The following is a 14,511-nucleotide window of genomic DNA, read 5'->3' as shown; positions in this document are numbered from 1 at the left end:
AAATTTAACTTTGCATGGTTTTAGAAATAACAAAATCAAGTGGATAGAAGCTTACAGAAATTAGCTTTCTGCTTCCTATTTTTTGCTTGGCTATCTTTGTTATGTTCCTTGCTACCTATGGCAGAAAGAATATTCCATGGGATGGTGCTGCTGGAAACTCCAAATGAAACTCTTCACAGCCATAATCATAAAACAAAAGAACTTTTTTCAAAAAGGCCCCCAGAAAAATAGCAAAGAGGCCTGAATGGTCTGTTGCATAATGCATTCATTCTTGGCTGAACACTTTGTTCAAGAAGATGGAGAAAAATAATTGGCTGATCTTAGATTAACCTTCAACTATACACAGCAATTAGAGATTCAGGATCATGTTCAGAGAAGCTTCAAAACCAGTCAAATATCTGGAGAATGTGTGTTGGGGTGGGGAAACATAAGGGTAGGACACCTTAATTAAGATGGAAAATACCTTATGCTTACAGTTACTATAGACTTGCTTGTAATAAGGGGAATGGGTATGTTTTCAGACTTTTTCTTTAATACTCAATTTCTCTAAACTTTTTTTTTCTTTCTAAATCTCTCAATATTTCTTATTTCTCTGCTTTATCAGAAACTTAAAATCAAGAAACATTTCAAACAAACAAACCATTTTCCCACCAGTGGGTACATTTAAATTCCAAAGTCTTACTTAGTTGAAGCAGAATAATAACCCGTCTCCTCGTATTCCCTAATGCATAGAGGGCTTTATTTTATTTTTTTTTAATTTTGATCACAGAGATGGACTAAAATTTATATGAAGAACTTGAACATTGATTGAAGTAAATTTTTAAAAAAAATTCTTACTTTTAAAGATACATAACTTCCTTTGATGATATATGTTCAACTACAATATTAAATAGACTGAGTTGGAAGTACAAAATCAAACTCATCATGGTCAAGCTAAAGTATCTGCCTTATGACTATTACTCTTTCCTAAGGGGAAATTCTTTGATTTCAATGAAGATAGATGCATTTGACAAAAGAGGATGAAAACAGGTAGAATGGAGGAAAGTTCAGTGTAGATTTGGAGAACTAGGTTCTGTGTTTTCTGTGTTTAACTTTAATTGTGAAAAAGTAGTGTTCCTTATCCAGGGAGAAGAAAACGTATAATAAGGTATAATTATTGCACTGAGAGTTTAGAAGATATATTTTAACTCCTTACATTCCCAAGTTCCTAGTTTTACAAAGGGAGCAATGCATGAATTATTTTTGATTTTCTAAGGAAGTACAAATTCAATGTTACATATCTTAAATGAACCATTTTTACAAATGAATATTAAATAAAGAGGCCTATGGGCATAAATATGATTTAATATAATATTTTCATTATATATATATGTTTATAGTAATGAGCCATTATGCTTATCATTGCTCTAAAATTGAAGTCAGAATAATGCATGTAGTACTAATGGGTAGAAATTTCCAACAGCCATTTTCCCTGATCTATGTTTTATTATATTCTTTTGGGTATATAGTATTTTACAAATAGCAAGGTGGTATTTAAAATATTTTAGAACAAAGTTATTTTAATATAATAGACATTAATTTTAAAATTTCTAAATTAAGATTTTATATCCATATCTTTTCATTCTTTATATTTTTAAGACTTTCAAGGGGTCATCAGGAAACCCACACAAAATCACTTTGGAAAATTTTCAGGATTCCAGACTACTAGAGAAAGCTCTCATATTTGCTGTATATTGCCTGTCACATTCCCTTCACTTACTCCACAGATGGACAAAATCAATTGGTGCAAGCATTAGAATAAATAAGAAAATTATATTGAAATATATAATAATGTATATTTGAAAAACTTCCCAAGCTAGCTAGAATTGGAAATAATGAAAATAGATGAGGGGACATTTGCAGATACATGTCTTGCATAGGTACATACAGAACACACACATACATGCTTACATGAGTGTGTGTATTTGTGTTTTAAATAAACTTGATTTTTCCACTTAATTTTTTTTTTTTTTTGCATATGATCTGGAACAAAATGTGTGTGCTTTAAAGCATAGAAATAAATTTTTAATTTTGTTTCCTCTAGCTTGAGTAAAATCATCCTTTCATGTGTTTCTTTGGTACATGGTCATAGTGCTGTCATGCTGCATCTATCTGCAGCTATAAAAACCAAATACAATATGTCATTTACAGTCATATATTGAAAGACTGGCATAGTTGCTAGCATGGGTAAGAGATGTGTGAGACTTTCTTAAGTGAATAAATTGTGAATTATTTTTGCAGCTCAGTTTACTCTGTTGTACATGGGTTTAGTTCATTTGCATACAATCAGTCTATAAGATATTCAGAATTAGTTTCAGGGAAGTCTGGTAAGATATTTGCATCTTGGATTGCTGTTTAATAACTAGTATCATGCCAACCTTTTTAGATTAAAAATCCCATGGACGGAGGAGCCCGGTAGGCTGCAGTCCATGGGGTCGTGAAGAGTTGGACACGACTGAACTACTTCACTTTCACTTTTCACTTTCATGCATTGGAGAAGGAAATGGCAACCCACTCCAGTGTTCTTGCCTGGAGAATCCCAGGGACAGCAGAGCCTGGCCGTCTGCCTTCTCTGGGGTCGCACAGAGTCGGACACTACTGAAGCAACTTAGCAGCAGCAGCAGTTTACTCAAAAGTATAATGCTGGAGAGAGAAAAGGGCAGATTGTCAAATATGTATTAAGATAAACTGAACCAAGAGGAAGAGAGGGAAAACTCTCAAATATTTAAAAAGTACTTACATACAATACAATATATCAAATGCTTAAAATAGAATGATAAATGCTGAGGTAAGAGAAATACTTTACACTATGCTAGAACTTAAGTGTATTAGGTAGAGAAACCTTCTTTCGGGAAATTATATAAATAGACTGTGGAATGGCAAATAGATAATAGTTAAACAGATAGAAATATGGGGAGTGGTTTGGTTTAAGAAACAGAATTTTTAAAGAGTCATGGGAAGGAGAACACATGGCATGTTTCATTGAGCAAGAAATAAAGTGGTGAGCAATAAGTTTGGAGAGATAAAATGGGTCTTTAGGATATAGGGCAAGAAACCATGTTATAGAATCTTGACTTTACCATGAACCGAAAGGATAGTTAATGAAGGACTTTAGGCAGGGAAAGTAAATAATCAGAATTGTGTTTTAAAATGACTGCACTTGATAGAATATGATTAGGAGAAAGATCAGAAATTTATTAGGATATACTTCACTAATTCACTGTAAGGGTGGGAATTTTTTCCTTCTTTCCTTCTAGTTTTTTTTTTTTTTTTTTTTCTGCTAATCTAACAAATTGACATAAGACAAATTAACAGGAAAAAAAAACAAATTTAATTTTGTGCATATGGAAACCCCATATGGACTCAAAAGAAATGGCCAAAAGCAGGAAGCTCTTATACTGTTTTAGACAGAATTTAGAAGACAAAGTGGTTTGGGATTAGGTAGTAAATTAGCGAAGAAGTTACAAGGTTTTCTGACACGGCCTTTCTTGGCCCTAAACTCCTTATGTCTGTTGATAAGGATGCTTTTTACACTCCTAGTAGAGAGAGGGTACCATCTCACATGAAAAAGCTATCTCCTGCTTTAAGGGGTCAAAGGAAGGTCACAGTGCTCCTTCTGCATGAAATATCACTCAAGTGTCTTTAATTCAAAATAATCAATGTGCCATAGTGGCATATCTTGGAGTGGGCTATTCTACTCTCCTTTCACACTCAAGGTGAAGTTGTAACCTGAACTAGTTGAAGATAGTAGGAATGGTGTAATTCAATTGGTAGGAGAGATAATTATAAGACCTGATGTTATTCAGCTGTAAGCTTGAGGGAAATGAAACTAAAGGCTGTAGATATGCTCTAGGTTCCTGTCTTGAGCAACTGAGTAGAAGGATAAAAGAAATAACAGAAAGAAGAGTAAACTTGGGGCAGTGGGGGAGGGGAGGGAGCAGCAATTCATTTTTACATGCAAATATAATCATGTATAGAGACATAGATGCAAATGTAGATAGAAGTATACTTCACCTGGAACTATGCATAGTAATTTTCAGTGCTAAATGCACATAGAGAGCATCTGGGGAACTCTTCAAAAATACTACGCAGAACTCATGTCATTCCTATTGAATGGTGGGCCTTGAGTAGTTATATTTTGTAAAAGCTCCTTAGATGGCTATGACATGAAGCAACACTTGAAAATCATTGGAAACTAAAAGAGACAATGGAAACTGTGTGCAATTTGGAGTCAGAAATATTGAAAATTGTAGACCTAAATGTTACCAGATTTATATCTCTTCATACTCCATTTACTATAATATAGAGATGACAACATATGATGGGATTATAAAAGTGACTGTGGTGATCAACAAAAATTATTCTTAATACACAATATGCTATCAATATATCACATGCTCCTTTTTGCCTTTCACTTTGAGCAAATATCTGTGAAAAAGACAGGAGACATAACATTAACCTTTTTAAAAAAGACACTGTATTAAATGAAAGGTATAAAAAATGATATGAGAAGATTTTCTATTTGTTTTAACCTATAGAAAGATAGCAGGTGACAATAAGCACAATTAAAAGAACTAATGTATAATTAGATAATGGTGGTAATTTTCATATGTAGAGGATGGGATAGTGTCCTTTCTCAATCAATAAGATAGTGTATATAATCTGAAGTTATTTTGCTCTCAGCTACTTCATTTGCTACACTTGATTAATTTTATCTTCGGTTTGAAATAATATCCTATAATTTCTAATCTACCTGATATTTTTATGTAAATGAATTATTCTTAGAAAACTTTATCTAAAAATCATTGATCTCAAAAGTTCAAATTATTAAATTCTTAGCTTACCTCCATGGAATAAATTTTTATTACAAATTCTTTAAAATTATTGTTTTCAATATATTTCTAGCCAATTTCATATTCAGGGTTATTTTTTAAAAATCTCAGTTCTCATCAATAACACTCATAATATGGATTTTAAAATAGGCCCTGTAGCAATTGTAATTATGTTCTATTGATGATAGCATATTGAAATCACATCATTAAATGTCTCTGTTTAGAATGAATTAATAACACATTTTATTCAGTATAATATCTTTGGAAATGACTTTCCAGTGACTTCAATAGTGAAGCAACTATTTCATCTAAAATATGCTACAAGCTATCAATTTGAAATTTCATCAAAAATGTGTCCAGGCAAGCTCCAGAAAAAATCTTTGCTGACAACTTTCCTATAGAAGCTTCACTTCATTAAATATCATTAAAGAATTTATTACTTTTATCAAAATTCCACAAATAATTGTAGGTTTTAAATACTTCAATATTCATATTATTTTATATAAATGCCATTTTTATTGTTTCCATGTTTATTGTATTACTTGCAGATATATTGGGAAATGATAATCATATTTATTAATATTTTCATGGATATGAATGAATGATTTAAATACATTATAATCTGTATATTTTTCCATAACAATAAAATGTGTCTTAAATCATATTTCTTTTTTTTTCAACAGATGGCTTCCTTGAATATTGGAAGAGCCGGTGCCTGTGTAGTAGTCATCAAGCAACCTTGACTTATATTTTTGGAGATATTTTATTTGCTGGAGTGGTTATTTTTATATTAAAGGGCAGGAATGAGAACTTCTGGAGATGAAAATTCTTCAAGAAAAAAGATTTTGGTAGATTTACCTACTGAGATCAAAAAAGGTAGAAGATGAAACAGAATTATGGGAAACAAGAGAACATCAAACTGCTGTGGGAACACTATCTGGTTGTATGTTAGTTCAGGAATGGTTATTGGTAATTTGTTTTGTATTGTAGCATACAATAACTAGAGTTACCAAGGCTCGTATTTCTTGGGCAGTTAAAAGGAGAGAGAAAGATTTCTGACATGGATAATTTCATGACTAAAGCTCATTCAATGTTTTATAATCTGTGATGATATTCCAGAGGTTGCCAAGAGTAGAAGACATGATATTTCATCTGACAGAATCTGATTGATTCTGCCTTAATTTCCTAATCAGATGTGGTCATACCAGGAGGTGGAATGATGCTTTATTAAACAAACATGCCTTTTCCTGATTTTCCTAAACTATGAGGACAATTAGAGAAACAGATTCATGCTTGCCTCTTGCACTCAGAAAACAAATCAAAGCTGCATATGTCATCCATGAGGATGGTTGAATTTTATTGCAACTGTATTAGCAATTTGAAATTGGCAAACACAAAGGATTGTTTTCATTAAGCTTACTATATTGCTTTGCTTTTTGATCACACTGAGAATCAATACAATTAAAGGCTTTTGCCTTATGATGAGTTCAGTGTAAGCATGGAAACTAGTTATTCTGAATGTTTAATATATATATATATATATGTGTGTGTGTGTATATATATATATATATATATATCCATTGCATGTTGAAACCCTTTAGAATTTTGTTCATAAAACATCTTAGAATTTTGAGGGAGAAATCTTTGATACATTCATTTGCAGTGTTAATGGCCATTGTCAGAAGGACGGCAGACTTCAGACCCTCATTCCCTACTTTTCAAACTTGCTACATTGATAAGCACATTATTTTATGCCAAATGTTTGTAATTGTTTAAAGCATATAGTGGAAATGTTATACAATGTCTTCAATAGATCCAGGTAAATGTTAAATATAATTAATAAATAATAGAAAATTTGCTTTTATCAGTGTACCTTTTTTCAATAAATTTTAATTCAGAACAGAATAAAAAATTCACAAGTTATTCTGCAAAAATAGGCACGTTTTGTTGCTTAAACTTTCATAAATCAAGGAGCATATATTTTCATCAAAATAAGCTTATTTCTTCCTAAATATTATGCTGTCACAAAATGCAATCTCTATTGATTTTTTTTATGATCACTCACTTGAGACAGCAATAATGCTTAGAAAATTCGTATCCCATAATGAGAGTGCTGACAATCATGCTGCTGCTGCTGCTTCTGCTAAGTCACTTGGGTCGTGTCCGACTCTGTGTGACCCCGTAGACAGCAGTACACCAGACTCCCCCGTCCCTGGGATTCTCCAGGCAAGAACACTGGAGTGGGTTGCCATTTCCTTCTCCAACCCGTGAAAGTGAAAAGTGAAAGTGAAGTCGCTAAGTAGTGTCCGACTCTTAGTGACCCCATGGACTGCAGCCTAGCAGGCTCGCCTGTCCATGGGATTTTCCAGGCAAGAGCACTGGAGTGGGGTGCCGTTGCCTTCTCCGGATAATCATGCAGGAACTATCAATAGAAAGAAAGTCCCTCATTTTGAGTCAGTGTAAAACATGTAATTGAATTTTATTGTTGGGTAGTGGAAAAATATCAGAAACCTAGAAACCAAGAAAATATTGATAGTTTGTGTAAAGGAAATATTAGGAAATCCAATGTTTTTCCAATGTGTATATGTGATAAAATATTATCAGTCACATTTCAGAAAATAACATAATTATAAATACAAGATGTTAAGGAAGTATCAGTGATTTTTAATTGTAGTTAAAAGATATATAGCTTGAAATGCATATTTTAGCCATTTCAAATTATGCAGTTTACAATTCAATTTTTTTTTTTGCCTATATGTTCTCTTCAATACATAGAACATGTGGATAATATCAGCTAACTGGAGTGGACAACTTATACTTGAAATGTTAAAGAATAGAGGGGAAAGTAAAATGATATATATCTACTTTTCAACCATTAAAAGTTTGTGGCAGTCATATTTAAAACTTGGCTAATACATTTATCAATGTTTCTACAAATAATTTTTTTCCCTAAGAGGAATATTCCACCAAACAACTTTGCTGTATCCAACCAAATATTTTCGATATGTGAAACATATTAGCTTGCTGCTGCTTGCATTTCATACTGAGTGTACACACCCAGTTTACCAGTCAAGGACATTGAAGAGCAGTTTGGGGAATAAACTCAAAGCTTATATGAGATAAGAAGAATGGATATTATTTTGTCATTTACTTAAAAATATATTGTCCTCCAAGGTTACATGCTAAATGAGTTTCAGGATGTACCATCTACCCTGCTATGACTCCAATCCAGGATTCTTGAAATTTAGCTTTGTCAACTGGTAATTCAGCTATGCTAAGGACGCCACTTTGGGGTGAAATTTCTGCTAAAGATAGGATTTACTATTTGGCTGTTTAATTAATAAGGTATATCTAAAGAAAAGAAGTATGTTAATAGAATATACTATTAACGTTGCTAGTTTTTCTAATATACTGTTCATGTTTTTTATAACATTGATGTCTCTGAAGCATATCTTATTTTTATAAGTAGCTCTATTTAATCTTCAAATATAGTAGTTTTTTGTTTGTTTGCTTGTTTTTAATTTTCCTGGTCCCACCACATATCATGTGAGATCTTATTTCTGCAGATGAGGGATCAAAACTGCAACCCCTGCAGTGGAAGTGCAGAGTCTTAACCACTGGAACACCAGGGAAGTCTCTGTGTAATCTGCAAATATTTTCAATGTTAATGAAATATCAATACTATTATTGATACAAGGAATATATAATATACAATTGTCCCACCATATCCATGCAGCATTGGCCTGCCAATGCCCATCAAAGGCAAGGACCTGCCCTGGGTGTCATAGTTTGTAGATGCTCAAGACCCATAGTCATGATTCGCATTCGTGGGTCCCACCAACCTCAGACTGTGTAGTATTGTATTTATTGAAAAAATATCCATATGTAAGTTAACCCATGCAGTTAGAATCCATGTTGTTCAAGAGTTAACTATAGTTCAAAATTATTTATAAAATTATAATCACATCCAAGTGTCCATACATGATAGTACTGGAATTTTTAATGTCACACATTAAAACCCAATATAACACAAATTTACAGATTGAACGTAATAAAAAATAATATTTGTAAGTTTCTCCTGGGTAGATATCGCAACAAAGACCAAATAAGACTAGATGCATTAGTGAAATCAGCTGAGAATGTCTAAGGAGATTAAATTGTTAATTATTTTATACATAGCTTGAAGAAAAAAAAATCTATTTAGAAAATAAAATAAGTAACTGCTAAAATCTATGATAAAACAATAACTTTGAAAATTAACATTTAAATATAGGCTAAAACATAATGCTGAAATATCTAGTCATATTTCTAGATTGAAATGTTACTATAAATTTTTTAAGATTTTGAGGCTTTTGGGACCTCTTAAACATATCCATGTCACTCTTAAAAACTATGCATAAAAAAAAAAACTATGCATAGTGGTTTTAGTATTTTAAAAGATGTGAAAGTAGCGGTAGAAGTAATAAGAGAAATAAGAATCAAAGTTAATCTTTTTGGCAAGAAGGGAAACAGTTCGCTATCCCCAAAATACCATTTTTGGGGTATTTGGACATAAGGATTATCTTGAACTGGCTATTTTTTAAGAAACAGCAGACACAGAAAAATCTCTGTAAACTAGGTAGACATACTGTTAGAGACATTTGTATTTATATGAGAAATTCCATTTGTAAAGGTACCTCCCTCTCTGTACAGGAAGAGGATGATGACTAAATATGTAGAGACGCTAACAGTGGAAAAAGCAAATCTGATTAGCCACCTTACCCTACTTACTGTGATTTTACTGGTCCCATTAGTGGCTCCTCCAACTCCAGTATCTTCTTTTGTCTTTAGCTTAAAATGATAAGCTTTGTTAATGATTTTAATGCTTTTCTAGATATGAGAAGATTGAAAAAACAAAAAGCTCAGAAAACCTTCTGAAAATATCTAACTATGTAAAGACTTGTTTTGTCAGGTTTTCCCAAAGCACAGAATGCCTCATTCCTGATCTCTGCCCTAAATATATATTTCAGGGTGATTTTTAAGTTCAGTGACTGCAGTGGCAAGGGACTTAATCCTTGTCAAAGAAGATGGTGAGTGACAATTTTTCATTCAAACAGGTGATGATCATCTCACTTTATTTTATGAATGTGATATCTCTAAATCCTTAAGACTTTGATGGTAAAAGAATACTTGTTTCCTATTACACTGATATATGATTTTTTTTTTCCTAACACTTTTGGTCTTTTTCACTGTTCATTCACTCTAAATGATAGTGAACCAGTAGTATTGCAATAGATTGCTGATAGTGGTGGGAAAATAAACTAAATAAACAAAAAAATTCTCCAATCCAGAAAACCCTGCCACAAAAATACTAGAAAAAAATTTATTATTTAATAAGCATAAAACCAGAATGTAATACACATCACACATAACATGCTATGAGGTGGCAAAGATAGAAAGCTCATCCTTTTCTGTAGCCAAGCAGACACAACTTATTAAGCATTATTTTTCAAAATAAACAATATTTGCTTCTTAAGTAAGAGGAACTGAACATTTGTCATATAGTTCATCCTAACTTTACTCAGCAGTTGCTTTTTAAAAAAACTACTAATGTGACTTGTAAAATTTGAACACCAATTTCAGCCATTATTTCTCTGTAAACTCTATTTCCATCTCAGTTTTCTCAATGAAGGTACCAACTAAGGCATCAGTAATCCTGTCTAGTTCTCATATGAAATCCATGTACTGCAGGGTAAACTTTATTAGGAATAAAAGTATTTTTTTTCTCATCTACTTTCATTTTGTCTAATTTTTCAATGGGTTCAAAAACTAAATGAGGAGGAGTGTGCTATATATTGGATTCCCTCCAAGCCCAAGTAGCAAAAGTTAACTAGGTGAAATGTGTATATGATAAGCAGAGAATTCCAATTACAAAACCCTACAATTTATAAAAAGGAAGTTATATGCAAGAGAAATTGTATGTTCATTCTATGCCCATTATTTTATAATCTGTTTTAGTCTTACTGAGACTAGATAGGACAGAAGTAATCCCTGGTCTCAAGGGGCCAAGTTTGGCTTAAGATTCTTATTCACCTTCATTCTCCTAAGATGATAAGTTCAAGTTTGCTTGGGAACTAACTATCAGCTTGCTTGTGTTAACAAACAAAAGTCAACCAAGTCAATTTTGAAGATCTAATTGACTTCATTCAATGATTCATGAACTGGGCGGCACCCCATTTAGGAACTAGAAGAAAGCTTGCTGCTAAGTCACTTCAGTTGTGTCCGACTCTGTGCGATCCCATAGACGGCAGCCTACCAGGTTCCCCCGTCCCTGGGATTCTCCAGGCAAGACCACTGGAGTGGGTTGCCATTTCCTTCTCCAGTGCATGAAAGTGAAAAGTGAAAGTGAAGTCGCTCAGTCGTGTCCGACTCTTAGTAACCCCATGGATTGCAACCTACTAGTCTCCTCCATCCATGGGATTTTCCAGGCAAGAGTACTGGAGTGGGGTGCCATTGCCTTCTCCAAGAAGAAAGCTTAGAGAGGGTTATACAAAATGGAAGGAAGGACATAAGGCAAGGGAGCTATTGGCAAAAGAAAGGACATAATTATGTTTAGGCAAAGATGTCTTCTTTGGTGGGGAAATGAGAATAAAGAAATGAAACTTAATTAAACATAGTAGCTTCTGTACGGCAAAGGAAACCATAAGTAAAACAAAAGGACAGCCCTCAGAATGGGATAACATATTTAAAAATGAAACAATGAACAAAGGATTAATCTTCAAAGTATACAAAGAGTTCAAGTGGCTCAATATATTTAAAGAAACAACAACCCAAACAAAAAAAGGGCAGATCTAAATAGAGATTTGTCCAAAGAAGATCTAAATATGGCCAAGATGCTCATGAAAAGGTGCTCATCATCACTTATTACTATAGAAATATCAACCAAAACTATAATGAGGTATCACCTCATACCAGTCAGAATGGCCATCATCAAAAAATCTACAAATAATCAATGATGGAGAAGGTGTTGAGAAAAGGGAACCCTCTTACATTGTTTCTGGGAATGTAAATTGATACAGCCATTGTGAAGAGCAGTATGGAAGTTCCTTAAAATGATAAACATAGAATTACCATATGACCCAGGAATCCCACTACTTTTTTTTTTTTTTTTAGGAATCCCACTACTTGTCATATACCCAGAGAAAACCATAACTTTAAAAGACACATGTGCTCCAATGTTCATTGTAGAACATTTGTAATAGCCAGGACATGGAAGAAATCTAGCTGTTAATCAACAGATGAATGGATAAAGAAGATATGGTACATACATTCATGGAATATTATTCAGCCATGAAAATGAATGAAATTGAGTCCATTGTTGCTGCCACTAAGTCACTTCAGTCATGTCTGATTCTGTGCGACCCCATAAATGGCAGCCCACCAGGCTCCCCTGGGATTCTCTAGGCAAGAACACTGGAGTGGGTTGCCATTTCCTTCTCCAGTGCATGAAAGTGAAAAGTGAATGTGAATTCGCTCAGTCGTTTCTGACTCTTAGCGACCCATGGACCACAGCCTACCAGGCTCAGTGGGGTGCCATTGCTTTCTCCGAAGTCCATTGTAATGATGTAGATAAACCTAGAATCTGTTATACAGAGTAAAGTAAATCAGAATGAGAAAAACAAATATTTTATATTAACACATACATATGGAACACATACATATAGAAAAATGGCATTAATGAACCTATTTGTAGGGCAGGAATAGAGACACAGAAGTAGAGAATGATCTTCTGGACACAGAGCAGGAAGGAGAGGCTGGGATAAATTGAAAGAGTATTATTGACATATATACAGTACCATGTGTGAAATAGATAGCTAGCAAGAAACTGTCGTATAATACAGGGAGATCAGCTAGGTGCTCTGTGATGACCTAGAGGGGTGAGATGGTGATTTGGGAGGGAGGGAGGCTCAAGAGGGAAGGGACATATTTATACATGTAGCAGATTCACTTCATTGTTCAGCAGACACTAACACAACAATTTAAAGTGATTATGATCCAATTAAAAAGAAAAAAAGTTTGTGTAGTTAAAAGATAAACAAAAGCACATTAAAAATTTTAATTATTTGATTATTTAAGAAAAAATTAGTTCTAATCAAACAGCCCGGAACTGGAAGTGGTTAGGAATGCTCAGTCTATATGAGCTAGAAGAGAGACGTAAACAGAGGAGGCGCAGAAGCAAAAACAGTATTTGACTGGATACGGCTTAAAGCTTAGTTGGTTGTGATTGGTTGTTTTTAGCCATTTAATTTCATAACTTTGAGGCATTTACAGGCTTAGATTTTTGTTTGTTTTCATAGGCTACCCATGCACTGGTTCCCCCTCAGTCTAATGGCCTCTTTGCTTATCAATATTAATTGATTTTGATGTGTCAGAAGCTCAACTTTAATTGACATTCTAATGTAGTAAACAACATTGATTTTAGATTTTTAAAAATTTATGTGAAAGTGTATAAATAATACTTGGATATTAAAAAAAATTGAATTTATAATTTTAATGTTATATTTGTTAGTGTTGACTAATGTTTTGAAAAGTTTCCTGTCAGGATAAATTCTTCACAAACTTAAAACACAAGCATATTATATTTATTAGTTTAGATTAAAATGTGAGAGGAAGTTTAAATAAGCTATAGATGAGACTGTTAAAGGAAATTTAATGTAATTACATTTATATGCACACATATTAATCAAGGAGCCTTTAAAAAGTTATTAATATTTTCATAGATTAATAACTAAAATGCCAAGACTCTGAAAGTTCAATTTAGAAACTTAAGGAAAATGTGATTTGTTCATAGAATTAGTTTTAAATTGATTTTTTGTATGTAAATAATAGCTACTAATAATCTTTCTTTAAAAAGCACAAAAAAATTTTAATATTTATAAAGTACTTCCATATCTATTATTACTTCATCAATGTCTCCATATTCAAATTAGCAGTTCCTTCAGAGTTATACTCTATCCATCATAGAACTAAAAATATAATTTTATGATACAAATCTGACTATCCATTTTTTATTTTTTCTTTCTTTTTATTTTATTTTATTTTTTAACTTTACAATATTGTATTGGTTTTGCCATATATCAACATGATTTTTAAATATGTTAAGTTAAATATAAGTGTTTGAGAAAATGCTTCATATTGACTCAAAAATTAAACTACCTTATGGATATTAGATTATTTTCAGTAAAAAATTTGAAGTGTTTTTATTGCATTTAGATAATGATTTAGTTATTATATCTTGATATCATGACCTAATATAAATGCATTTGTATTCTATTTCATTTTTTCCCCCACCTTTAGACAAGTCACTTGTTAGATAATTGAAGCTAAATTCAAATACTTCTATTTTGCTTAGTAATAATTCAGAAAAATGATATGTGGCTATTTAGAAATTCAGAATCATATCTCATGCACAAATCTGTTGATATTCTTTAAAAAAAAAAGGTATTTTAATGCCTATGTTTTTCTAAATGTCCAAAATCTCCTTTTCCATCACTTCTGTTACCAAATATAAATGACGTGCAATAATTAACTAACACAAATAGCATTTAGATATTAACTAGTACTAAAGCTACTTACAGAGAATTTCTTTTTAATTTAAATC

General features: G+C 32.6%; 1 protein-coding gene across 2 annotated transcripts in view; it reads left to right on the top strand.

The window, feature by feature from the left end:
- The window catches only part of KLHL1 (kelch like family member 1), a 539,840-nt gene extending 534,226 nt beyond the window's left edge, over window positions 1-5,614 (top strand). For both annotated transcript variants that reach the window (XM_070380850.1, XM_070380849.1), the window contains one exon: window positions 5,555-5,614. In XM_070380850.1, the coding sequence (XP_070236951.1) occupies window positions 5,555-5,614 (60 nt within the window). The remainder of the gene's footprint in view (window positions 1-5,554) is intronic.
- Window positions 5,615-14,511: the final 8,897 nt, after the last annotated feature.

This window comes from Bos mutus, chromosome 12 (genome assembly GCF_027580195.1).
Source record: "Bos mutus isolate GX-2022 chromosome 12, NWIPB_WYAK_1.1, whole genome shotgun sequence".
NCBI lineage: Eukaryota > Metazoa > Chordata > Mammalia > Artiodactyla > Bovidae > Bos > Bos mutus.
This window is presented reverse-complemented; position numbering and strand designations above follow the sequence as displayed.